At 39.3% G+C, this 27730-nt stretch overlaps 1 protein-coding gene across 1 annotated transcript in view; it reads right to left on the bottom strand.

Annotated features, from left to right (window-relative positions):
- man1a2 (mannosidase, alpha, class 1A, member 2) overlaps window positions 1–27730 on the bottom strand; it is a 161590-nt gene that overhangs the window by 20790 nt on the left and 113070 nt on the right. Inside the window, exons 7-10 of the mRNA XM_059343553.1 lie at window positions 27555–27649; window positions 24239–24362; window positions 18465–18558; window positions 65–180 (exon numbers count right to left, since the gene is read on the bottom strand). Coding sequence (XP_059199536.1) covers window positions 65–180; window positions 18465–18558; window positions 24239–24362; window positions 27555–27649 — 429 coding nt within the window. The remainder of the gene's footprint in view (window positions 1–64; window positions 181–18464; window positions 18559–24238; window positions 24363–27554; window positions 27650–27730) is intronic.

Consider the following 27730-nt stretch of genomic DNA (forward strand, 5'->3'; position numbering starts at 1 on the left):
GTCTTTTGTTTAGCAGCTGGCATCTGTGGAAATAAATGTGCAAAGAACTGCAGACTGATTGTACCTCGATGGCGTCATCGTAGGTCTTGCGAGCCTCTGTGTCCGTCTTGTCTGACATGAGCCACGCCTTCAGCAGGTACTCGTAAAAACTGTCCCCAAGTCCTCCGACTGATGTGTGGTCTGTGGAGAGAAAATGAGGGAAAAAGAAAAAGGGTTAAAAAGAGGAAGGAAGGATAAACAGCAAGAGACGGAGAAATAAGAAAGCCTTTGTGAATTATTCATTCTTCGACTTTGCCTGAAAGTCGTTGGCAGTGAGCAACATATGGCATCAAAAGCATCTATGGAAACCCTGCGTGCTCTTTCTTCTCTACTCCCACAATATATTGGCATCGTTTTTCACACTCATTCCCCGCTTTTTGTTTACCGTTTCCCTGATGGGCTCACATTTCACTGTCCCCAATCGTCTTCTTGAAAGTTGACACAGCTTTCATGGCTGTCCTAATTTGCAGGACAGCACATAGAGAAGATGGGACGCAGCCAGTGCTCGTTCTGATCGCACTATGAAAATAACTTATGTCCTCCGGAGGGAGTTTGGAGCCCACTTGATCTCATTTTTAATGGCACTCTGGTCTTTTTCCGGGGCAATTTCACTGACCTATAAAATATTATTGAGAATATTAGCAAAGGAAATCCATCTGTCAATCTAAGACTTGCAACCGTGTGCCATTATGACAGTAGATACTGTGAATTCTTAACTTTTCTGAAATGACTGGAAAACCTTATCTTCTTCACAGTTTGATTTGGTTATTTTGGTTTTGTGCAGGACAACTAAACCATTTACAACATTACAATTGCCTTCCTGTTGGTTTTGCAGTTAATCAGAGTAGATTTAAATTTAGCAAATTAAGTAAATAGGTGGTAAAATGTTTCAATTTCAGGAAGGATATTTACTTTTACACTCCTTTTTGCCAGAAGTGGAAGAATACCCACCTTTTTTGTGAATCATGCCATGTGACATCTCAAATGTTATGTTTAATCAGGCCAACAGCTGAAACATCTGCAGCTATTCATTTTATTAGCATATATGACAAAGAAAAGCATCAAATTCTCTCGTTTTGTCAGTCAAAAGTTGAATATTTGCCTCTAAAATGTAGTGGGGTTGAACTGTAAAGTTAGACAAAATGGAAATACTGAAGTAGCTCAAACTTGTACTAAAGTACAGTACTTGACTAAATATAATTAGTTACATTCCACCATGGTTTATAAACTGCTAAGTAATTTAATCGATCACAAAACTGTATATCATATTTGACTGTTTACTGTTTATTATTAGTATTGTATTATTGTAGAGTAGAAGTATAAAGTAGAAGAAGTGGCATTATTCAAGTTAAAACTGTACAGTACTTGAGTAAATGTACTCAGTTACTTTCCTCCACTGCCTGTTGCAGCATCATGATCTTAAAAGTCCAGCTGAGGAAGCAGTCCCTGATGAAAACAGGTTCATTTAGCTCCGACTTTACTGTGTGAAACTGCAATATTCCTCATCTTCAATGAATAATTATCTCTTCAGCCCCATAAAATCATATTCATAATCATATTCGATATCTGATGCAGATGCTTTTGTGTGTCATCTAAAGAGCTTTTTTGTGAATGTGATTAACAGGCCTGTAGGTAAATGGAGAGATATGCAAAGACGGGGAGCGATAAAGATGAAGAAGCGATGAATTATTCATCTTTTGTCACAGAGAGAGAGAGCAAGAAACATCACAAACAACCTTGGAGTCATTACTGAGGCCAGAGTGAGCTGTGTGTGTGTGTGTGTGTGTGTGTGTGTGTGTGTGTTTATGCCTTTCAGTGTGCATGTGGGTGACTGAGTTTACACAGAAAATGGCAGGTAGTGATTGAGCACTTGTGTGCAGGAAACACCGAGAAGCTTGGCACTGATAGGCACAGATTAACTCACATTTGGAAACTTAATTTATTAATAAATGAGTTGAAATCCTCTTGAAAGATGTCAATTTTGGGGGAATAAAATCGTTTAGGTGAGCCAACTAAGATGCAATTATGACGGCAATGGCAAGGCTTTTATTTAATGTTTTTTAGGACTCATATAACTGGCATTTTGCTGCAATAGATATTGTATTTTTCATGTTTTATGCAGAGCGTTCATGCATCATCAGCAGCACTAAAGCACTCACAATGACTAACACTTTCTCCGGGGTGTTATTTGGCAGTTAACGATGCATGTGTACGAAATGAAATTATTTTTCAAATGCGTAAAAAAAAATGTCATTAATTCCCTCCTGATCCAAAAAGGGGAAAAAAACCCAGACTTTTTCTTCTTACACTATTCTACCTTGGGTGGAAGATAAGCAGCAGGCCCAGATGAATGCTGGTATATTTTGTATTCATCTTGAGTATTTCTGCTCTGCCAGCATCTGGCAGGTCACCAGCCCTCTTCTGGTGGCTGTGTTTTTATGCCAAATTATCATACTTGGTTGGTGAAGTACTGAAAGTGGCATTTGGGTATTTTTTTAGTCTGGTTATAACAGCACTGCACCTCAGTTACATTATGGAGCTCCGATGAGTGTTTAATCAGCTACTGAATCTTAAAAAAAAGAAAGAAATCCAGTGTACAAAAAAAAAAAAAGAGCATCTGACTGTCTGTTGAGTCGACAGACTGTATATAAAGATGGATAACATGGCAGCTCCCAACTAGTGAGGCGGTCTTTTAAAGTTTCCTGGAAGGGGCAAGTGTCAAAATTATTTAACCTATCCACTGGGGTACCTCAAGGGTCAGTACTAGCTCCCTTCTCTTGTGAATCTACACCACTGCACTTGGCACAATCATTTGCAATCATGGCTTCTTATACCATTGTTATGCCGATGATACCCAGCTGTTCCTGCCCTTCCCACCAAATGACCTCACAGTCTCGGGAACAGCTCGTACTGGCTCCTCCGCCACTGAAAGGCTCTACGTCCCAAACCAGACTCTTCTCCCCTGTAGTGCCCCGGTGATGGAACAACCTTCCAAACTCCATATGATCTGCTAAATCCCTCTCAATTTTCAAAAAGAGGCTGAAGACCAAGCTCTTTACTGATCACCTACACACAGAATCAACACACAGCACACACAGAAAAAAGCAAAACAAAACAAAACAAAAAAACCTGTACTTGCATCCCAAAAACACTTACGTCCTCAAAGCACTTACGTCCTAACAGGACTCATCGTAATATATGCCACTTATTCTTGCATATTCTTGTATTGTTTCTTGACTTCATCCTTGCTTGTGTTGTATGATTTCTCAAATGCACATCGCTTTGGATAAAAGCGTCTGCTAAAGGACATTGTAGATTGTAGATAAGATTATAATGCAAGTACACTCTTTAAAAGAACGGAATTTTAATTCACAGATTAATTTGAAAAAAACTATTACATTTCCTCAATGAATAAAAAGAACAGGGCAGCAATTATATTTAATTTTGTTTGTGTCTTGGTCTTATAACAATGGGTAAAATCTGCTTTTTGTCAAACATCATGTGACATTATTAAGGAAACAAATCAACATTTAATGTCTTCTTTATTTTATGTTTATCAAGTTTGTTTGTTTGTTTATTTATTAGTTTTTGTTTTTTGCCTTTCGTGAAATAAAAGAAACGAACTATAATGGACAATTACACGGACAATTCTATTATGGAAACGGATTTTCTTCCTCCATATGATGGACTAGATGATGATGAACTTGGAGCAGACGCCGAGATTGAAAACACAGGATCGCAAAGTGTGGATTACAATCATGTGGCAATGAACTATGAAGAGCTGAACCTGAAAACATTCATCTTCTCAGAACAGAAACTCTATGAACCCGAGAGCAACATTGATCCAGAGAACAACTTCTTCAACAGCACCAAGAGCTATTGTGAGTATTTTACAGACGAACAGTTCAAAAGTAATGTATCAATGAATGGTAAGCTTTCACTGATTCATTTCAACGCTAGAAGCCTGCACAGGAACTTTGAAAAAATCAAGGACTGTTTGAAACAGTTTAACAGGTTCAGTGTCATCGCAGTATCTGAATCATGGCTGACGTATGAGAAGGAGTCTGATGTCGAGCTAGAGGACTATGAATTATTCACTACCAATCGAATTTAAAAAAAAAAGTGTAGAAAATATTATGGAAATAGTTACAGTAGAAATTAACATTGATAGATATAAGAGTATAATTATAAGTTGTGCATATAGAACACCGGGGTCCTGCCCTGACACATTCAATGATAAAATGGGAGATATATATGACAAGAATGTAGAGAAAAAGAAGATATTTGTTTGTGGGGACTTTAACATAAATCTCCTGAATACAAATGAGCACAGAGAGACCAGAGACTTTTTGGATTCAATCTTCTGCTTAGGTTTATTTCCTACCATCCTTAAACCTACTTCTTTCTGTATATCTTTACCAACGACATCGGTAGTAAAGTTGTAAGTGGGATACTTGTGAATGACATCATGGATCATTTTCCTGTTTTTTCAATTTTACAGAATGCAAACTGGACAAAAACGCAAACTGGAAGTACCAAATGGATTCGCAATAGATCTCCTGAAAACTCTGGGGGGCCTCAAAAGTGATTTATCTAAACGAAATTGGAACTTGGAATTTTTTTCATGCTATTATATGATAAACATTGTCCTCTGCAACGACAGAAAAAACTTTAAATATGAAGAGAAGCTGTGGATTACAAAAGGCTTAGACAATGCCTGTAAAAATAAAAATGTACTGTATAAACAAATTTTTAAAACGTAGAACTAAGGAAGCAGAAATTATTTATAAAAAATTACAAAAATAAATTAACTACAATTATGACATCCAATAAGAATATTCTGAATACAGTGGAAACTGAACTTCAAAAAAAATAAAAATATGGTTTGATGTGAACAAGTTATTTCTGAACATAAGCAAAACTAAACGTATTATTTTTGGAAATCGTTCAATTAATCAAAGAGTGCAAATTACCATTGATAATGTGGAAGTGGAAAGAGTTTTTGATAATAAGTTCCTTGGAGCGGTTATTGACCATAAGCTGTGCTGGAAGCCACATATCAACTTCTTAAAGAATAAAATATCAAAAACTATGGCAATTCTACATAAATGTAAAAATATCTTAACAACAAACTCATTAGAAATTTTGTATCAATCCCTAATAAAACCATATATAACTTATTGCATAAAAGTGTGGCGACACACATTCAAGTGAATCACCAAACCAATTTTTCTACTTCAAAAAAAAGCAATGCGACTTATAAACAAAGTCGATTATAAGCATCCAACCAATCAATTATTAATTAATCTAAATTAACTCAAATTCAAAGAACTGGTGGATTTCAAAACAACACAGTTTATGTTCAAAATTAACAACAACATGCTGACTGACTGTATTCGGAAAATATTCAATCTAAGACAAAGCCATTATCATTTCAGAGGGGTGTGTATATTCATAAAGTTAAAAACCAGAACTAACACCAAATCACGATGCACAACGGTAACAGCTGTTAATTTATGGAACAAATTGGAGAAAGACTTAATATACCATTAACTTATTTTAAAAAATACTTAAAAACAGGATGATTAATTTATATAAGTTAGAGCAATGAGTGGTGACACGTGCTATGCGGCTACTATTTTTGTCTTGTTTTCTCTTTTGTGACTGCTTATCTCTTTTATTAATAAATAACAGATTGTATATTTCAAATTTTCAAATTAACTTGAGTTGTAACAGGGTAGGCGTAATAGGCTATGCTTCAGCCTACACCTTTTTGGTCCAAATGTCTATTATCAATTTTCTTTCTCCGTTTACTTTGTTCAATGTTTTTTTCTGGTTTGTTACTTCTCTTTTAATGACATGTATTGACCGATATAAATGGAAACGAAAAACATGAAAACACAACAAGGTCAGACACAATGATACTGGTCATAAAACTGATAAGTTCATATTATTAGTATTGTGACAGGCTGAGGTGCCTCCTTGTTTTTTCCATCTGCTAATAAACAACAGAAAATGTTTAACAGCTGGGTGGTTTAATGGTCTATCAAAACCAATAACTACATTTCTTTTAAGCTGACGAACCAAAACACAGAGTCTTTTCCACAAAAGTGGATAGAGACGTGAGGCGTCAGCAGTAAGAAAGAGAAAACTGTGACAGAATGCCAGCAAGCATTTTGTCACAAAGTCAGTTTGAGGTGTACTATATTTTTGTAAGTTCGGCTAAATCATTTTGAAAGGATGCAATGTTCAGAGGCCTTCCCTTAGAATGTTTCCTGGACTAGGTAGGAAACCAAACAGCTGGATGATAGAAGCACTGTGCTGAATGTCAATATCATCTCTTCGACTACAGCTAATGTTCATTCCCAGCAGCCTGAGCCCCATGTATCTACATTTTTATTTATATTCAAAATGTTCATGTAGGTGATATTGTAGTGAACTTTGAAGAAACTTTAAAAACCATGAGTTCCTGCAGATAACAGACGAACAAAAGTTTAAAAAGTAAACTAGTTTTAGAGGGGTGAAGCTCTCGTCAGAGGACAGAGCTCCTCTCTCTTTGGATTGGGATTGGAAGTCAATACCCTTCTGTTCATGCACAGAATAATTCATTAGCAGCAGAAAGCCAGAGTGACAGTAAATCCCCTGTAATACAGTAGGAATTATTTCACTGTAACACAGCCGTGATTTAACGATAGTTTTAACCATGAAGACCTTGAAATGTGCGACTGGCATCCAACCTACAGATTGTATCAGGGAGGTCAAAAATAAAAAGGTCAGGGCAAGAAAAGAATGTTTAATGTTATTTTTTTCACTTTTTCACAAGATAAAAGAACATAAAAGAATGTTAGTTGTATTCAAGGATTACCTTAAACCCCTGAACCCCAACAAGTAGGGTGTTTTTTTGGTCTTTTTCCGTTTTACTCACTGTGGCCTTGTATTTCACTGTGAAATATATAAAATATCCATAAAATCTAAAAGTCCTGCAGCTCTATGGAATCAGCACAATCATGGCTAGAAGTGAGAACAACTCAGAATTTTCTTTTGTGCAGAATAACACAATTATAATGACATAAAACATAAAAAGATGATAAATAATACAATTGAAATATTTTTTTAAAATTGGGGAAAAAATGGAATTTATATATACAACACTTTCCTGGGGTCCAGAGGGTTAAAATTGCATTTGCGTCTTTTGGTTTGTGTTTTGCAATATCTCACAAATAATTATTTATTTTTTTCAAGTGGCTGACTTTGTTTTTATTTACTTGGTTTAATAATTATTACTTCTTTTTTTTTTAACCATGATATTATGTATGTTTTAATAAATATTTTTGAATAGTAGTATAGTTTTCCAGAGCTTTAACAACACCAGTAAAAAAAGTCTGAGATAATACATGCTACAATTTCCTAAAAATGGTTGACTCTGTGCTCAATCTTTTGTGAGAGGTACTTTTACATTTCAGCCTGTAAATAAGCAGCTTCATATCTAGGTTAGAGGCTCTGAATCATTTCTTGCTGTGCTCATCTTGCATTGTTTCCCCTCTCTCTCTTTCATGTTTGCAGATTTCTTTTTACTGACTGAGCTGTAATTTGATTTTTTTTACAATAAAATATGTGAAAACACATCTGAGGTGATTGCACATGAAAGAAAACCCACTTGTTTCAAACATTGGCCCTGATGCATCACAGGGAGCGCCACAAAAAATATAAAAGTGAAAAAAACGCATTGGACCAGAAAAAAAGATAATAAACCACCCATTGCTCCGACTGCCTTTTCACATAAGAGAGATTTTGAATGTAAAGAGGGAAAACGCAGATTAAAATACAAATAGGAAACACAAAAAGTTCCATTCAAATTCTGTCTGGTCTTTTTTTGTGATTTTCCTCTCATCCTTCTACCTTTTTCTGTTTCACCATCACCTCCCACACTCTTTCAACTCAACATCCACCCACACACGCTCCCTCAACTGCTCTCCTCTCCATCATTTTCTGCCAACCAAACAGGTCCAGTTCATGCAGGCAGCACCTGTCAATCAAAGGCCGGGTGTGCTGAGAAGGCGTGCACTTAAACCTTCAGACACAGTTGCATGTACACGAGCGGACGTCTTCACAAAGCTTCAAACACACGCTGGTTTAAAACACAGGTCGAGGGCACAGGCTGCTGATGTAATACTAATAACCTGTGTGTGTGTGTGTGTGTGTGTGTGTGTGTGTGTTATGGAGGGCGACAGTGAAAGTCGTTGCTATGCAGTAGCAAACCCGATGAATAACACAACAGTAAAGGTCAGCCATGTTTTAGTTCTTGTTCATGCATCACATCAGTCGTTCAGACTGACAACAAATGATTATTTACAAATTCTGTTCAGTCAGCGTCTACTCAGACGCTATTTTCTAAAAAAATATTTCAGAGCAAATCGGAAAAATAAATATATTTTTCCACTGTTTTCAACAATTGATTAAAACTTATTTTGTTTTTTTTATTGAATATGATGTTTTGCATTGTCATTAAGATTGTGGGTGTGGCTGTGACAGTAACCACATCGGTCATGTGACACTGCGGTGATGAGGTCATCACCGCATTTCTTTTGGATGAATGCTGATTTTTTTTTTTAACCAAAATATTGCATTTTCATCTATATATTTTTTTCAATCACCCATCTATTCTTCTCTCCCATTATTAGATTTTTTTTTGCATAATTCTTTTCGCCCTTAATCACCCATTAGAGGCTTTGTAAATTACTGTAAAAAAAATACAATTAAAAAAGATTTGATCGTTTTTTTTTTAAATAAAATGTTTTGGCGTCATTTCTTTTTCACCCCTTCACTGTTGTTTTTGTCACCCAATAAATTCTTTAATGCAACAATTTTATTTTCACCCATCTATTTAAATCACCCATTATTTTATTCCTTTAGTTTTATGTTTTTGTCCCACCTGTCCCTTTAGGGGTTCCATAGATCAATTAAAAACACTCAAATCAAATTTAGAGTTTTGTTTTTTAAGAGTTATTTATGGAGTTTAGTTTTTCTCACTTATTATTTCTCCGACAATATTATTATTTTTTCACCCTTCTGGCTTTTATCCCCATCTATTCTTCTCTCCTATTTTTTAAAATTATTTATATATTTCCTCCCCCATGTCCCCTTTGGTGCTCTGTAGAATAATAAAAAAAGTTTTTTTTTCAATAATATTTTTAGGCATGATTTTTTTTTGCCTTTCTATTTTTTCTCCCTTGTTATTTTTTTCTCAACCTTCGAGCTTCTCTCCCTCATCTATTTTTTTCAAACCCATTTCTTAACCCACTATTTTATTTCCACACATCTACTCTCCTTCTCTCCCATTATTTCTTTCTTCATTCTTCCATTTTCATAAATATATATATTTTTTTGCATTATTTTTTCGTTCTTCTATTTTTCTTCCCCATTATTTTTTTTTTCAACCTTCTCTCCCTCATCTACTTTTTCCATCCATCTATTTTTTTTCTGTTTTGAGAAATAATCAAGGAATTTTCATCTGGCCCACTATAAGTGAACGAGGCCGTACATTAGCGAATTTTTAAAAAATCTACAAAAACAAATATTACAATTGAGATTTATTTCTGTTTCAGTAACAATTAATGTTGCTTTTAGAAATCCAGAGTGTTTAACAGAGTGTCTTGTGTGTGTGTGTGTGTGTGTGTGTGTGTGTGTGTGTGTGTGTGTGAGAGAGCAAAGAAGAATGTTGGTGAGTAGGTTAAAAAGAGGGAGTGGGTGGTGTGTGTGTGTAGGCAGAGGAGTGTGTGGTAATAAGGCTGTCAGTCACAGCAGGAACTCATTAAGACAGAGGAGCTCAGCCTCATTCCTCATTAGTGTGGCTTAACTACTGTCTTCACACCTACACTCCACAATAACACACACATACACAAACTCATACACAGCGGTACATTTGCACACACTCGACACATGCTTCCCCCCTTCAAACACTTCGCACACTGTCTCAGGCACACATTCACATATATTTCTCACCCAATATTTACAACTATTCACAATTTAAATGTGCATAATTCAAACACACACATCAGAACCAGGGAGTAAGACAGTTATTTGCATGTGACAGGCAGTGAAAATGGAAAAAATGCACTGCTAATTTTATATTTTTACTGGACTTTTTAAGAAGATGACAAAACCTTTGCAGCAGCTGATACAGTAGAAACACTCCAGCCACAAACAGATTTTGTGTTATGGTGTTTTTTATGTCAATTTTGTGCCCAGATGTCAGCGCACATAAATCTAACATGAGACAGACAAGCTGCCTCTCTCTAGTGCTGGAAGCTCAGTCTAAATGGAGCTGAAGTGAAATGGATGTCCCTGTTTTAATCTGCAGTTACAGGTGTTCAAAAATATGCAAATAACAAACCCACAACAAGTTTTAAACATTCTGTATTTATCTGAAAAAGGGGCTTTAAATGCACAGTCATTTTCTGCCTTACTGACTCTGTGAAAGATAATCTCTGCATCACGTCGGCGCCTTGAGCAGCGACTGAAGAAGATCTTTGTTGTTGATTTGTTGAGGTGTGTTTTGTTAATTAAAAACATTTCTAACAAGAATAATGATGTAGCGATGTGTGTCTGAAAGTGTCAACAAATCTCAAAACAACGTTGAACATGCAAACATACAGAGCCGTGTGTAGATGGGTGAAAAAAATTGAATGAGGGAGGGAATGAGCAGCAGCGTTTTGAGGTTCATGTCTGCCATGCAATGCACGCCGCCTCTCCGGCAGTGTTTGGCTGCGAGCCAGAGCATAATGCCGCCCCTCAGAGCTTTCTGCTCCAGTGGACTCACAGGCTGAACAGAAGGCCGGCGGATCATCTACAGCAGCCGTGACGGAGCAGTGATCTCCTGTGCATCAACCTTTCTGTTGATGCAGATTTATAAATTAAGTAGTTAGACTAAGTAGTAAACTAACAAAGTGGAGTACTGAACTCCTGGATACAACCTAGATTTTTCCACAGCTCCATTATCAGCAACTGATATGCTCCATGCTCTTATTTCTTCATCTCATACTGTGAATTTTTGCACCGAATAGAATAATAAAAAATCATTGGACTCAGTGTGTAAGGCTACTGTTTTTGGTTTGTATGACAGATTTAACAAAAAAAAAAACTAAAAATATGGTCTTGGTGTTCAAAGGTCGTTGAGCAGATTTTTGCAAAAAAAAAAAAAAAAAAAAAATTAAGCTAAATTTTACCCCCAGAATGCATTGCAAAGAGTCCTCAAGCTATTGGCTCACAACAATCCACAGTGGACAAGGTTACAGTTCATGATTGCTTCATAGCTACATAAATTAACTGCAAATGCGGTGAAATTAAGAAAAGTTTTCTAATCATCAGAAGCACCTTTTTGCCTTATCATTTGTTATTTTTGCAAGGATTTATCAACATTCAAGGGCATTTTTGCTGCGAGCCCCTTTGGGTTTCACATTAATTACATTCCTTTCACCCAGCTCTCTCCCTCCTCCCTCCTCCTGCACCATGCAGCCTCCTCATGCAGAGCTCAGGGGGGCTCCACCGCAGCTCAGGCTGGTTCTGGAGCATCTATGGGCTTTAATTAAACCAGTGCTGCTTTGCTGTAATCAACAGAGCAGGTGAGGGCAACAAGGTGGGATGGCAGCTAATTAATGAGACCGTATACACATTTGTAAGGTGGTATTTGTGTTTGTAAGACTCAAACACACAGTAGGCTCCACCGGGCTAGTCGGTGTTACTGGTGTTTGGGTACACAACGATTACATTGTGTGGTTTATAGATATTATTTTATTTTATTGACTTATCTCATTGTATTTATGTTGTAACATTTTGCATTATTTATTTTTTCATTTTCCCGTCATATTTATCCCTCTTTTAGAGATTATATTTATTTTGGTCTTTTATCAGTGTCACTAGTCTTTTATTTACTTTTATTGTTATTATAATTTATATTGTTTTGTCTTTTTATCTAATTTGCAATTTTTATTTCACTTGGTTTTACTATAATTACTCTTCTTATAGCTAGGGAGGGTTTCTCTTCTTTAATTTTAAATTTTTATTTATTTATTATTATTATTACATTTGAATCATTTCTTTTTATTTTGTGAATTGGTCTCTAGTTTTTTTCTATTCTTCTATTCTTTTCTATGATTTTTATGGTCTTTGGTTGTTCTGTCTTGTTTTTGGTGGATCATGGTCATCTATGAAGCGCTTTGAACTGCACTAACCCATATGACATGTGCTACACAAATAAAGTTCGATTGATTCATTGATTGGATACTTAGGTCAATAGATGCAACAATTATAAACTGAAAGTGTCTGCTCCAGGAGCATCATCACAGAGCATTCCCAGTAGTAAATCCATGGCTGACATTGCAATGTAAGATTACTGGAATGTCTGAAGTAATATGTCCTTTATATTTGTGGGTTTGGGTACATTTTATGAACCTAAAAACATCAGGTTATTGTCTCACGGAGACCTCTGTACGGTCAACACCAGGCAGAGCTTCGGAAAGCTGGGGCCAAGTGTCAGATCTGTACAGAACACCGGAACAAAAACACCAGGGGCCTCATGTATCAACGCTGCGTACGCACAAAAACATGTATGAAAAGTGAACTTGCCGTGAGAATATGCGGACCACTGCGCAATCTTTCGAGGTGCCGTGAGCATGCGTGGTGGCACCACAAACTTTTGTCTGGCGGAAACTACTGTCTTTTATGCTCTATTTAAAACGTGTATCATATCTAAACTCAAACTACAATGATAAATGCAGTTTACCATCCCCATGATGGTTTAATATGGAGATATTAAAGCTGCAGGACCAAAGCGATCTATGACGCACAGATCCCTCTCTACTAGGAGAAAAAGCGTGTGTGAGATGAAAGCTACGCACTCTTTGATACATGAGGCCCCATCACATTCCTGTCAGTATGATCATAACTTACAGGTGCATCTCAATAAGTTAGAATATCATGGAAAAGAAAAGAATTCCAGTAGTTATAATAGCCCCAACCACGTATTGAGTGCATATAGATGTGCATACTTTTCAGAGGCCAACATTTCCATATTAAACAGACTTTTTAAAATTGGTCTTTTGTAATATTAAAATTTTATGAGACACTGAATTTTAGGTCTTCATAAAGTGTAAGCCATAATCATTATAATTATAAGAAATTAAATAAATTAAGACATGAAATGTTTCATTCTGTGTGGAATGGATCTATATAATGTGTTATTTCCACTTTTGGAATTGAATTACTGACATGAATAAACTTTTCTGTGGTATTCTAATTTATTGGGATGCACCTGTACAAAAATTACTACTAATATTCATTTGGCAAATACAGCATGATGCACTGTGCTTCAATTGCACTCTCCGGCTAAGGATGAGCACTGATTCACCACATGAGAGAACACTGGTGTTAACCGATGGAAAAACTTCCTCACCGCTGCATCCCTCATACACACACACAAAGACCTGAGCCATGTGCACACACACAGAAAAAAAACACAAAACATCCGTCATCACCTGCCCAGCCTTGCAGCTCGCCAGCTAACTATCCATCTGTTGATGCACTCATCCGTCCATCAATCAATCCACCCTCCCTCAGTTCGTCTTCCGTCCATTTATTTTCTCTGCGTTTGGCCCAAAGTCTGTAACTTTAAAAGTGCATCAGACCGGCTGCCAACCCACCTTTCCATCCATTAATGAGCCCCTCCATTTATCCATCCATCCATGAGTGCTCACCATTTGTTTTGTCGACAAGTAAAATAAATAAAACGTTTCATCTCACTAGACCACGGCAGTCATTAAAAAAAAAAAAGACAGTATTTTGAGAGTGGTACCATCTTCTGTTTAGTTTTGGTCCATAAATGTGCACTGTCTATTTCCCATTTACTTGGGAGAGTTGTGAAATTGAATAGACCCAATATGAGTCTCTCTTGTGCAGCAAGTCATTCCCCTGGACAAATGAAAACAACACATTATATTCAATTTTAAATAGATTTCATCTTTTCATTTCCTTTCACTGAACTAAGCAGCACTGAGCAGATACTCATATCTGATTGACGGGGGAAAAAATTACTTTCGAAGGAAAGTGCGCATGCACAAAAAATAATATTTTAATATCCACAATGCTTTAATATTCTGTTGGAATGTTGAGATAACAAATCTCTACACATCTGTCACCCAGCATCTTAGTCGCTGTTAAACGCTTAGTCAGGTTTAAAAAGTCTCCCTACTGAGATGTTGCAAAATAAACAAGAAGAAATATTAAATACTCCCTTGAGAATGCTTGGATGATCAGTGAGCACCAAGACCCAGTCGCCACTTACTCACACAGGACAGAGCCAAAAGCAGAGACCAAGAACCCAATTAGAAGTAGCAAACTCAAATGGCCAAAGTCAAGCGAAGCAGAAGCATGGCAAACACTGGACATCAACCTGATCAAGACTCTGGAGGAATCATTGCGAGGAGGGGTGGAAACCAAGCTCAATCAGGGACATCCTATACCAGGTCTGCAAGGACAGGTTTGGCGAGGTGACCTCCAACCAGAGGACCACCCAAAGAGAGAAGGGAAGGAGAGAAAAGGAGATTGACCATCTAGTGCGAAGGTGCTGGAAACTCAGTAAGAACTGGAGGAAGGCAACATTGGCTGAGAAAGAGGGCCTGAAAATCCTGTGGGAGGATGTGAGGCAAAGACTGTCCAGGCTTCGCAGAGCTGAAAGTATCCGCTAGCGTAGCAAACGGAAACAAAAAGAACGAGCCAGCTTCTTCAAAATGGTGTTGACAGCTGCTGGAGGAGAAGAAGAGTGGGAAGCTTGAAACCACCAGGGAGCAACTGGAGCAGCATGTCAAAGAGCAATACAATGATCCAGTAAGAACCGTCCCATTAGGAACACCAGGGCATGTACCTCGGCCTGCACCTCCAACAGCTTAATTCAGTACCATGCCCCTTGAAGCTCAGTGAAGTCAGGCAGGTGGTGAGGAAGGCAAGGTCCTCATCAACACCAGGCCCCAACGGAGTCCCCTACAAGCTATATAAGAACTGCCCCAAGGTGCTAGAGGTACTATGGTACCTTATGAGAGCTGCCTGGCAAAAGCAACTGCATCATTCCATCTGAATGGCAAAGGGCTGTAGCGGTCTTCATCCCAAAGGAAGCAAACTCCAAAGGCATCAGCCAGTTCAGAAACATCGCCCTGCTAAATGTAGAAGGAAAAATCTTCTTCTCTGTGCAGGCCAAAAGGATGACCACCTACCTGCTGGTGAACGGCTTCATAGACACCAATTGCCAGAAGGCGGGTGTACCAGGCTTTCCAGGGTGCGTTGACCAAGCTACAATAATCTGGGACCAGATCCAGAAGGCCAAGCAGGAGAAGACAGACCTCCACATCGTTTGGCTCGATCTTGTGACACATATGGATCATCCCACACCAGCTGATCAACTATGCCATGGAGTTCTTCCACATGCCCTCCTGCATCAAGAACATGGTTGCATCCTACTTCAGTGACATGCAGATGTGCTTTGCCCTCCAAGATTTCACCACCAGCTGGCAGCAGCTAGAGGTAGGAATTGCTATGGGGTGTGCCATCTCTCCCATCCTGGGATCAAGCTACCAACCGGGCAGAGACTACCCCCACTGAGGACATATGTGGACGGTGTCATCAGCCACCTTCAGACAGCAGCAAGTACATCAAGACTGCTGAAAAGGATGGATGAGCTGATGTTGTGGGCTTGGATGAGGATCAAGCCAGAAAAATCACGGAGCCTGTCTCTCAGAAGAAGAGTCAGAAATGACAGCACCATCTTCATCGTAGGGGGTGAGAAAATCCCACTCCTTTCTGAGCAACCCATTAAAAGCCTGTGGAGGCAGTACACCGCAGAACTTTTGGAAAAACAGATGGGGAGAACCGTGTTGAAACAGCTCTCAGAAGGCCTGGCAAAGATCGACCAAAGCCTACTCCCCGCGGAAGTATAAGGTCTGGTGCTACCTATTTACACTCTATCGGAGGGTGATGTGGCCGCTGAAAATGAGTGATATCCCCTCGTCCACTGCAAGTAAGATGGATAGAAAAGCCAACTCATTCATCAGAAAGTGGTTGGGGCTACTATGGTGCCTCTCAGAAACAGGCCTCTTCGGAAGGAACACCCTCCAGCTGCTGCTGCAATCCATCAGTTTCAGCTATAAGCAGGAAAAGATCAGGCTTATTCTTGAGTTGAGAGAGTCCACTGACCTGACCATTAGGAACGTGAACATCAAGATTACGACAGGCCAGAAGTGGAACGCTCAAACTGAGGTTGAGGTCGAGCAGCATGAAGAGATCGTCGGCAGGGTCCAGGCAGGAAGAGGAGGCCTAGGGTGGGGAGAAGTGCCACGGTTCTGGTCCAAGGCCGATCGCAAAGAGAGGAAGGAGATGGTGGTGGCGGAGGTGACGAGGATGGAGGAAGAGCGCTACAAGATCAAGGCCGCATCACAGGGCCGACAAGGAAGCTGGAAAACCTGGGAGGGAGTCATCAACCGAAATATCAGTTGGACAGACCTCTGGAAAATCCTGCAAGCAAGGCTCAGCTTCCTCATCCGCTCAACATATGACACCCTTCCATGTCCTCGGAACCTTCACCAGTGGTTCAGGAGTGAGGAATGCTGCACGCGCCATGACCAGGTCCTGAGGAAGCTGGCAGAGATGCCGGAGTGCTGTCGACAGGGCAGCAAGAGGGTACCATCAGCAGAGAACTATGGTTTCGTCACAGAAGGTGGGGGGAGAAGAAACATCAGGTCAAAAGAAACAGCTAGGCTGTTTTCCCCCGATCAGGAGTGGAACATGAGAGTGGACCTCGACAGGCATCTACGTTTCCTGGTCGAGATAACTATTACATCTCTCCATCCTGACATATTGGTGTGGTCCACTAAGGAAAAAATTCTGTGCTGCTCATTGAGCTCACGATACCAGCGGAAGAGGGGATCGAGGGTGCCTACGAGCAAAAAAAGGCCAAGTACTCTGACAGCTGAGTGCCGGATGGCTGGCTGGAAGACGACCATCTATCAAGTGGAAGTCGGATGCTGAGGCTACGTGGGGCTGTCAACCAAACACCTTCTGAGGGACGCAGGAGTGACCGGAGGGAACCTAAAGAAGGCAATCAAAGAGTTGGCAGAGGAGGCTGAGAAGGGGAGCTTTTGGCTCTGGCTGAGGAGGAAGGACAAGAGCTGGCGAAAGAACAACTAAACCCAACAACAGCCGCAGGAGGGGAACACATATCAGCTGCAGGGGGTGACAGGGAAACGTCCCTGTCACTGCTCCGCCACCAGGAGATGTTCCAGGATTAAAGGAGCGAAACATTGGTGATTGGTGGTTCCTGGCTGAAGACCCTTGCAGCTGACCCTTGGGCACCAGAGGAGGTGCAACCGGAATGTGTGGAAAGAAAATGAAAGAAAAGAAAGAAATGCGATGTGTGGAAAGAAAATGTAAAATATTCTGTATAAATGTTTGGAGGATAACTCAAAGGAGTGTCAGTTCAGCAACACTCTGAAAAATCTCCAAGATGTAACATTATTAAAGGTAATTTTCTTCACAATTTCTTTGGAATAAGACTTTTGACCCGGCCTCGTCATTACCGACATTTTGAGATCATACTGTATCATAACCTTTATTTCGAATCCTATATTATTCTCAAATGCTATGGTGGCACATCCTGTGACACTATACTATTATGTCTGACGATATAAATGTTTCATGCGTTTTCATTTTTTGCTTACTTTGTGCTTCTGACCACAGTTACTCTGGGTGTTTGTCCGTTTCCAAGCATCAAGCCGAGTGAAATGCTATTTTTTTGTTGGTGGAGCAATCAACTCGTGGTGTTAGACCCCCTTTAATAATACACTTGTTGTGCATTACTTTAAGCAGAAATGACAGGTTTCAGGGTCAGAATAGTGTGTTACTGCATGTCTAACTTTACTTAGTGAGCTGTTAATTTCCCCGGGCAGAAGGCCAAAACTTAATCAATATACTGGGAATGCCGTGTTCCCTCTCTTATCTTCTTCTACTTGCTTCAATTTGTTCTCATTAAAGACGATCCATTCTGCTCCTTCTCTTTCCTTCACTTTGTGTTAATTTCTCCTGTTTCTCTTCATATAGCAGCACATCTGAGTACAAGCTCACTTAAAGCTGACAAGAAAAATCTTCTCCCAGCTGGCTGCTTGTAAATCAATGATCCAGGAGGTTCAAATGTGTGATAGTTTCACAAAATGTGCTATTTAGGCTACATTTTCATTTACTTTTAACCACAAAAGAGCAGAAACATGTATGTAAAAGCTTTTGGAATTAAACTCGGGACTTGTATCAAGACTATAATGTGAAGCAGCGACTTAACGCCAAAGTGACTGCAAGATAAAATGTTGTGATGCCGTTTTAGGTCTACTTACGTTGACCCCAGCGACCCGTACGAGGGTTCAGGTAGTTTGGGTAGAGCCCGTTGGGTCGGTCCATTTTGGCAAGCAGCTTCCGGATGTGCATCACCTGAGATCAACACAAGAGTTTCAATCATAAAAAGATAATATTTTTACTGAAAAAAAGGAAATAAAGTCATCATATTTTCACACCAGACAAGTCTATTTCATGATATTAATATTGTTTATGTCTTCCTCAATTGATTTAAACATTTTTTTTAATCAAACTGTAATATTTCAATACACAGAATATCACTTTTTCTTTGTTTTTATGCAATGTTCTGCTATTCAAAGTAAACCAAAATGCATCAAATTCAGAATGAGTGTATATATTTACAAAAAGTTTATCATTGTGAACAGCAGATATCTTGTCTTTGAACTGTATTAAATTTAAATTGATGTTGAAGGGGATTTAAAAACAATTCTATTCTGTTTTTATTACTTCTTTTTTTTTTTTACAGCAACCCAACTTTTATTGAAATTCGGGTTTTACAAGATATTTAAACTCTATCACAATTTTTTTTTTTTTTTTTAACTTTATTTTTATTCAACAAGAAAGAACATGGTACAAAACATTCCTTGACAACAGCACAGAGTACACATGGCAGTGCGAAATAAAACTAAATAAAAGACAGAAGACATACTGGGTTACAGCAAGCTGAATAATAATGAATACAGTATAATTAAATAAATAAATGAAAGAATATTGGACAGTCAGGACAGTACAGCACAGTGTGAGATCCCTTCAGCTAGAGAAATACCTTGCAATAGGTAGCCACCTCCTCTTAAAGATATCTGACCGTAATTGTAACTGAGCAGTCAAAGCCTCCATTCCATAAACCTCCCTCAACTTCTGTTTCCACTGTGCCACTGTAGGTGGCCGTGGATTCCTCCATTTTATTGTCACCATTTTTCTAGCAGTCATCAAAAGTATGTGTAACAAGTACTTTTGGTCCTTGGTGTAAGTGTCGCCAGGAATTAGGTCAAAGAGAAACTGACTTGGGCTAAACAGTAAATCAATCCCCAATACTGTATCGATCTCGGTCTTTACCCCCTCCCAAAAAGGAAGCACCTTTGGGCAATCCCAAAATATGTGTGAGTGGTCGCCAACCATCCCACATTCTCTCCAGCAGTATAATGCAGCTGGCTCATCTACAAATTTGGAAACCACCAAAGGTGTCTTAAAGAATCTTGTCTTCATTTTCCAGTCAAACTCTTTCCACATGTTACTATTTATACCCTTATGACATCCAGTGCATATTGTTTCCCACTCCCCATCCTCAATTGTAATATTTAACTCCAGTTCCCATTTATTTTTTAAATAAAGAGTATTATCCGATGTGTCTAATAACAAGTTTCTGTATATGTGGGAGACATGTTTTTTGTTTGGTACTTGATGTCTAATTATATTGATAAAGTACATTTCTGTGTGTGACGGGGCACCTTTAATTGTATTCCAATCTGCCTGATTTGTGATGTAATGCCTAATCTGAAAATACCTGAACATATCACTTTGAGGTAAAAAGAATTTGTCTTGGAGATATGAGAATGGCTGTAGAACATTATCACAGAACAACTGGTCAATAACTCTCAAGCTCAAGATACTAGACCATAGTCGTTAAGATTTTGTAAAAGAGCTGGGATTGATTGGACGGGATTTTCAATAAATAATAATATGTCGTCAGCGTATAGAGCTATTTTATGTTGGTGCCCACCCTCATCTCTTATCCCTTGTATAAGGGGGTTGGATCTAATCAATTCCGCAAGGGGCTCAATGCTGAGAGCAAACAGGGCCGGCGAAAGTGCGTCCCCCTGCCTTGTCCCCCGTCCCACATCAAAGAGATCGGAGCATTGACCATTAACTCTGACTCTAGAACGCGGGTTCATATAAAACACTCCAATCCAATGCAGAAAGGTTTCGTTAAAGCCCATACGAGCCAGCGTTTGCTCCAAAAATGTCCAGTCCAGCCTATCGAATGCTTTTTCGGCATCGAGGCTGAGGAGCATTGATGGGGTCTTTCTATTAGAAGCAATAGATTGTAGATTTAAGGCTAACATTATTAGTGCCCTGCCGTCCGGAAATGAACCCTGTTTGGTCCGAGTTCACTAATCTTTGAATGCATTTCTGTATTCTATTAGCCAAGATGGAAGTCAAGATTTTTAAATCCTGACAAAGCAAACTTATTGGCCGGTATCCCATACATTGAGTGGGGTCCTTTCCCTCTTTGTGTATAACCGAAATAATTGCCTCTGACCAGGTTTTTGGGGGATCCCTTTCATCCAGAGCATAATTATATACACGACATAAAATTGGGGCTAGCTCGTCAACAAAAAATTTATAGTATTCCCCAGAGTATCCATCGACACCCGGGGATTTATTGTTCTTTAACTTAGTAATACTATCTCTAACTTCCTGTATAGTTATGGGGGAGCTTAGCATCCCAGCCTCATCTTGTGATAACCTATTCAGTTGTATCATATCCAAAAGTTTTGTTATTTTCTCCTTCTTCCCTAATAATTCTTGACCTTCATACAATTTTTTATAGTATGCAGCAAACGCCTCTGCAATTTCTTTCGGTTGAGAGGTAATTTTATTTGTGTCAGGATGTTTAATTTTGGGTACAACACGGTTTGATTGAGCCTTCCGTAACTGAAATGCCAATAATCTACTTGCTTTGTTACCCATTTCATAATATTTCCTTTTCACAAATCTGAGCATTCCCTCTGCTTTATATGTGAGTAGGTCATCTAATTTTTGTCTCTCCTGTTTTAGCAATTCCAGTATATTCCCCCTTCTTGATATTTTGTGTTCCCTTTCTAACCTCCTAATTTTAGTCTCCAATTCTTGTCTCCTGGCTTCTCTTTGTTTTTTAATCCTTGATGTAATTTCAATGATATGTCCCCTCATAACAGCTTTGGCACCATCCCATAAAATAGACAGAGTAACATCTCCGCTGTCATTTATAACCATATATTCTTTTAACCTGTCACAAAGTTCCTGTTGGATTAGGGGGTCATTCAATATTGAGACATTAAGTCTCCAATATTTGAATGTTTTTTCCCGACCTAAATTTATTTTTCATTTTAATGGGGCCATGATCCGACAAGGTTATAGGTTCTATCTTGCACTCTGTCACTCTGTCATCTAATCTGGAGTAACTCCCGTGAACCTGGGACCTATATGTATAATCTTTGTCTCTGGGATGATGATAACGCCATACATCAATCAAGCCCAACTCATCCATCATTCCCCGAACAGTTACTGATTTTCTAGTTCGAGGTCCCTTCTCAACAGGTAGTCGGTCCATATTCTGATTTAGTACACAATTATAGTCTCCTCCAACCACTATGATTCCCTCCCCTTCGTCTGCCAATTTGGATGCTATTTTCTTTAAAAAATTTGGACAGTCCTCATTTGGTGCATACAGGTTCAGGAATGTAAACCTGTTGTCCCCAATCGTACCTATCACCATGATATATCTGCCATCCTTATCTTCGAGTACCTTTTCATTGTTAAAAAAGACATTCCTTCCAAAAAGAATAGCAACCCCTCGTTTTCTCCCTCTTTCATAAGATGCGCTGTATATTTGTTCCACCCAATCCCTCTTTAATTTAAGATGTTCTGCCTCAGACAAGTGTGTCTCTTGTAACATTGCAATAGAGCAGTGTAGAGCTTTAAGTTGATTGAGTATTTTCTTTCTTTTAACCGGACTTCCCAGACCCTTTATGTTGTAACTAACCACAGTCAACCAATCCATAGGACACTATTTTTAATCTTCGCTGTCATAATGCCTTGCATTCAGTTCAAAAGTCCCAGATGCACTGTCACCATTTGTAAAAGTCTTATCAATTGTCAAGGAAGTAACATATGAAAAAACAGAAACTATGAACAATTTCCAACAAAGAACATCAGAAAACAAACACATCAAACTGGCTTCCAAGTCCTCAACTGGCCTAACTCCAGGAGTGACCAGTCCCCGTGTGGAACTGGGCGGAGGGTGGCGGAGTCCCTCCGGGATAATGTCACATTGTGCAGCAGTCCCACGCCGTCGGGTAAACTGCTGCGGCCTTATAATGGCTGAGTGTAAATCACTCATATTGAGTCAAGAGCAGCTGATGCCACCACCCAAAACGATTAAATAATATGCTATTGTTATATTCTAGCTCGGCATAATATAGAGAGAAACAAATATATAAGAAGAATAGTAATATAAACTTAAAATAAGTCTAAAACATATATGTACCCCAACAACACCACTGTAATGGGAGGTTAAGGAGAACATTAAACTTTTTTTTTTTTTTTTTTTTAAACTTAAGTCCATCAAACAAAATATAATTCACAGCTGTACAAAGCTGTCTAATGTAAGGGAAAAAGAAACCCTTTACTTCCCGCATCACATGCCCAGATATTTCAGGGGAAGAAAAACCTGTAGTCTTCTTCTGTAAACATGCCGACTTTCCGTCCGCCTCGTTTGCCGTCCCGTCTCTCCCACCTGTGCCTGGTCAGCTCCCGTTCCACTTTATCCCGCTCGTCAACTCGGACCTGGATCTTTAAGTCCCTCAGTACCGGGATTGCATCCATCACCGTTTGAAAAGTTTTTTCCTCCGAGTCCACCGTCATCCTCAGCCGAGCCGGGTACATGCACTTAGCTTTAATATTTTTATCCTTCAGCTGTTTAACAACATATCTGACCTGAGCACGTTTCCTCTGCAACTCCGGTGAGTAGTCATTATCGAAGTAAATCTGCCTCTCATCCATCTTGACTATGCGCTGTTTCCAGGCTCGCTGCAGGATCTGTTCCTTCACCGCGTAGTCCACGAACGCAATCACGATGGAGCGAGGGGGATCATTACCTTTCGGTTTCGACATAGGCACTCTGTGCGCCCGTTCAATCCTGATGTCATCCTCCGTTAGCGGCCAGTCTGTCAGCACCTTCGGCAGTAGTTTTTTAATGAAGGCCACCATGTCACCTCCCTCGCTTCCTTCAGGGACCTGATACAGCCTTAAGTTTCGCCTTCTCGCCCGGTTCTGAAGATCCTCACACCGTTCCATAAGTTCCGCCTCACGCTGCAGTAGGAAGCCAATGGCTTTCCCGTGAGCCGCGGTCGACTCCTCCGTGGTTGTTATACGCTCCTCCGCGTCAACGACCCTCTTCTCAAGTTTCGTGAGTTGTGCACTTAAACCTCCAACTGATGTTTCAAGTCTTGTGAATGATTCCTTGGTTTGGCCTTTAAATTCCTTTACATCCATTCTCATCTGTAAAATGTCCTCCTGATATCTCGGTTGGATTGGACGATAGCTTGCAGCATCTCATCCATATTTTTGGCCGCTGCTTGAGCACCTTTGCTAGTGCTAGCTGTGTCAGGCTTAGCAGGCTTGTTAGCGTCAGCTGTTTCTACTGACTTCTCCTCCCCTTCTTTGTTTCTTAATTGATATCTGGAGAGTCTATCGGTAGCGTTTGTCTTTGTGGTGTCGTTGGGCATGTTTTTTGCCGGGTTTAGTTCAAATGTCGTTTGTTAGGGTGGTTAATCAGCAGAGCTCAAACTTTTGCGTCCTACATGAACATGGCGCCGCCGGAAGTCCACAATTTTTATTAAGGCATTTATTACTGCCATGAAACCTATCCCCTCAGCAGTATTTATATTGCATATTTGACTGAAATACAGGTTTATTTACAAACACTGATAAAGAAGACTTGCAGACATGCTGCACACCGGACACAACCACAACATGATTAAACCAGCGTTACCTTCTGGTAGTAGGCGGGGTTTCCTGTCAGGTAGGTGAGGTGAACGAACTCCATGTGCAGAGTCCCAAACTCAGCCAGGATGCTGCTGCCTGCTGACGCCCAGCCCCAGTTACGACCAACGCCACTGGAAGAGGAAGAAGCTGTCAGTCAACCTTCTTTATATACAGTTATAAAATATATATATATCACTGTCTGTGATCAGGACCCTGAAAAGGGTCTCTCTATGCTAAAAAAAAAAAAAAACCTCACTAATATGAGGTTGTAGCATCTATAATGAAGAAGAAAAAGACTAAAATCTTGATGATTGCAACTTTAAGTATGCCTATAGAAAACATGATTTATGTAAATAATAAGGTTTGGACAGGTATTTGCATATCCCTGCAGGGCAGGCTAAATAAGGCTTAAAATGCAAAAGTAATTGTCTCTAAATGTAAGACATTTTCTCAAGCTGAACTCCCCCATATTTATAATAAAAAAAAACTCCAACAGAACATATACTTAAAAATATAGCGAAACACCACACACACACACACACACACACACTCACAGTGTGTTAGTGTAGGATTTATTGCAGCCTGTTCAACAGGTTCACCACCAGTTCAGGAGTTAGTCTTGGTCACATTTACACAGGACCATATGTGTCACAGAAGGCATCTGGAACCGCTTCAATTTTACATGAGAGCATGTAAAATTAATGGGTTGCAACTCGTGTGTGTGTTTGGCTGTGTGTGAGGAGGAAGTGTGTGTTTGTCTGAAGCAGGAAAAGAGACACTGTGTTATATATGTGTGTATTTTGTATGTGTGTAGATTGAGTTTCGCTGTGTACAATTATTCCTGTGGGGGATTAGTGGATGTATAGACATGTGTAGCTGTGTTTTTTACTCTGTGTGTATGTGTGTATGTGTGTTTGTCTGGTGGGAGATGGAGACAAAACATTAAGTGTCGGCTCTCTAACAAATTGAAATTACCTTCTAGAAGAGGAGATACTCTCTACACACACATCCTTAACAATACAATGCATATAGCAGGATGCTGGTAGCCAGGGCTCTTAGCAACAAAATGGCCTGTAGGTTAATATGGCAATTCTACTTTATTTTATTGTTTCACTCAATGAATAAGTAAATTGATAGCACAGAGAGAGAGAGTTGTGGAGGGTGGAGGGAGGTAGTAAGAGCACACACTCACACACTCTTTAGAGGTACAATGATATGAAAAAAAGGCAACAAAACCAATCAGAGGAGCAGAAAAGGATGTAAATGTCATGGTAATACCACTGTTACAAGCTTAACAGCCACTCCATCTTTCTATGCGTTTAATTTAACACTTTTTGTTTTTTGCTTTTGCTACCTTTTAAAACAAAAATTCACCCTGAAATCTATTTTGATTCATTCCAACTGATTCTTTTCAGGTTAAAGTTAAGTAAAGTCATGTTAGAATAACAAAAGGGCACCAGAATTCTGTAAAAATAATGATGAACGAGTAGGTATAGTTCATACAAACCCACACAGTCCTGTGAAGAGGTCTAATGAGGCAACAACATTAAAAACACCAGTGTGGGCGGACTGAATTATAAAACCAAAAGACATTTTAAACAGAGTTGTTAAATGGGCAGTATACAAAAACCAAGATGCATTTGTTCAAGTGCCAAGTGACTGTAAGGCAAAAATATTGTATGAAAATCTTCTTAATGATACATAAACCCAGCTGCTTGTTAACACCGGAGTGGGAGGAACATAAGAAAACTTTGCAGTGAAAACAATCATGATTTTTTTTGTGTGGGGCAGCTGTGGCTCAGTTGATGAGCGATAACCCACTGATCGGAAGGTTGGTGGTTCGATCCCTGACTGTGGCAGCCTACATGTCGAAGTATCCTTGGGCAAGATACTGAACCCCAAAAATGGCTCCCGATGCTGCATTCATCAGTGTATTAATGAATTCCCAATGGTGGCAGGTGGCACCAGTGTGGTAGCCTCAACCACCAGTATGAATGTGTGTGTGAACGGGTGAATGTGCGCAGTCTGTAGTGTAAAGCGCTTTGGATAAAATCGCTATATAAGTGCAGTCCATTTACCATTTTACCATTTACATTTGAATATCCTAGCTGACTCTAAGGCAGCAACAACCAATATGTTTATATTATCAATGGATTACATGATTACTTGCATGTAATGAGTTGCTGAAACTAAAATACCCACACACAGAAGAGCACATTTATTGTAGTTAAACATAGTTTTAATCCACTTCTTTACAGTCATTTCTTTCCTTGAGTATTTCCAGTGTATGCCACTTTATAATTCTGCTCCACTATAATTTGGAGGCAAATATTTTACGTTTTACTCCACTACCATTAATACAAAAACTAAATCAACTAATAAATCCTCACCTGATGTATTAAAGACTGAAGTTACCCAAAAGTGTATAAAGTTAAATGAATTACATATTTACCAGCTGGCTGGGTGGATGGATAGATGGATGGATGGATGGAAGGAAGAAAGGAAAAAAGGATGGATGGATGGAAGAAAAGAAAAAAGGATGGATGGATGGAAGAAAAGAAAAAAGGATGGATGGATGGAAGAAAGGAAAAAAGGATGGATGGATGGATGGATGGATTGATAGAAGGAAAAAAGGATGGAGGGATGGATGGATGGATATAGATAGATAGATAGATAGATAGATAGATAGATAGATAGATAGATAGATAGATAGATAGATAGATAGATAGATAGATAGATAGATAGATAGATAGATAGATAGATAGATAGATAGATAGATAGATAGATAGATAGATAGATAGATAGATAGATAGATAGATAGATAGATAGATAGATAGATAGATAGACAGATAGATAGATAGATAGACAGACAGACAGACAGACAGACAGACAGACAGACAGACAGACAGACAGACAGACAGACAGACAGACAGACAGACAGGTCGATAGAGGCCCAATCACAGTTGCGTTTTTTTATATTTTTATGCTTCCTGCCTTTCCTTGGTGACCCTGTGATTTAATACCACAATGCTATGAATTCTGGGTAATTCCCTCAGGCAAAGTCTGCAGAATTGAGGACTTAGAGAAAGTGTGCATAAATGGCTCAAAATGACAGCCTTCAAGCTCCTGACGATTTAATGGTGGGACAATCCTAAAACCGTGGACTATGCAGGAATGTGTCTCAAAGTTGTAGCCGGCTGAAAAATCTTTAGGTAAAGGGTAAAGCTGAAATTGACACAGCATTCAGGCTGCTCGGTCGACTGTCATTGATCTTGAGTGGCACATCTCACCTCATATGAGTAAAGGGGATGGTTTTCACTAACCTCTTCAGGTTGACCATGGCCCAGGGGATTCCTGTCGGGGTGTTGAAGGCTGGAAGCAGCTTCTCGGCGAGCTGGACCGCCTTGAGCTTGAAAACCTGGAGAGAGAGGAAGAAAGAGTTAACTTTAAGACTGGTTAATTCTCCCGTTTCTCACGTTCACCTGAAATATTCTGCCAC

Source organism: Centropristis striata, chromosome 10 (genome assembly GCF_030273125.1).
Source record: "Centropristis striata isolate RG_2023a ecotype Rhode Island chromosome 10, C.striata_1.0, whole genome shotgun sequence".
Taxonomy (NCBI): Eukaryota; Metazoa; Chordata; class Actinopteri; order Perciformes; family Serranidae; genus Centropristis; species Centropristis striata.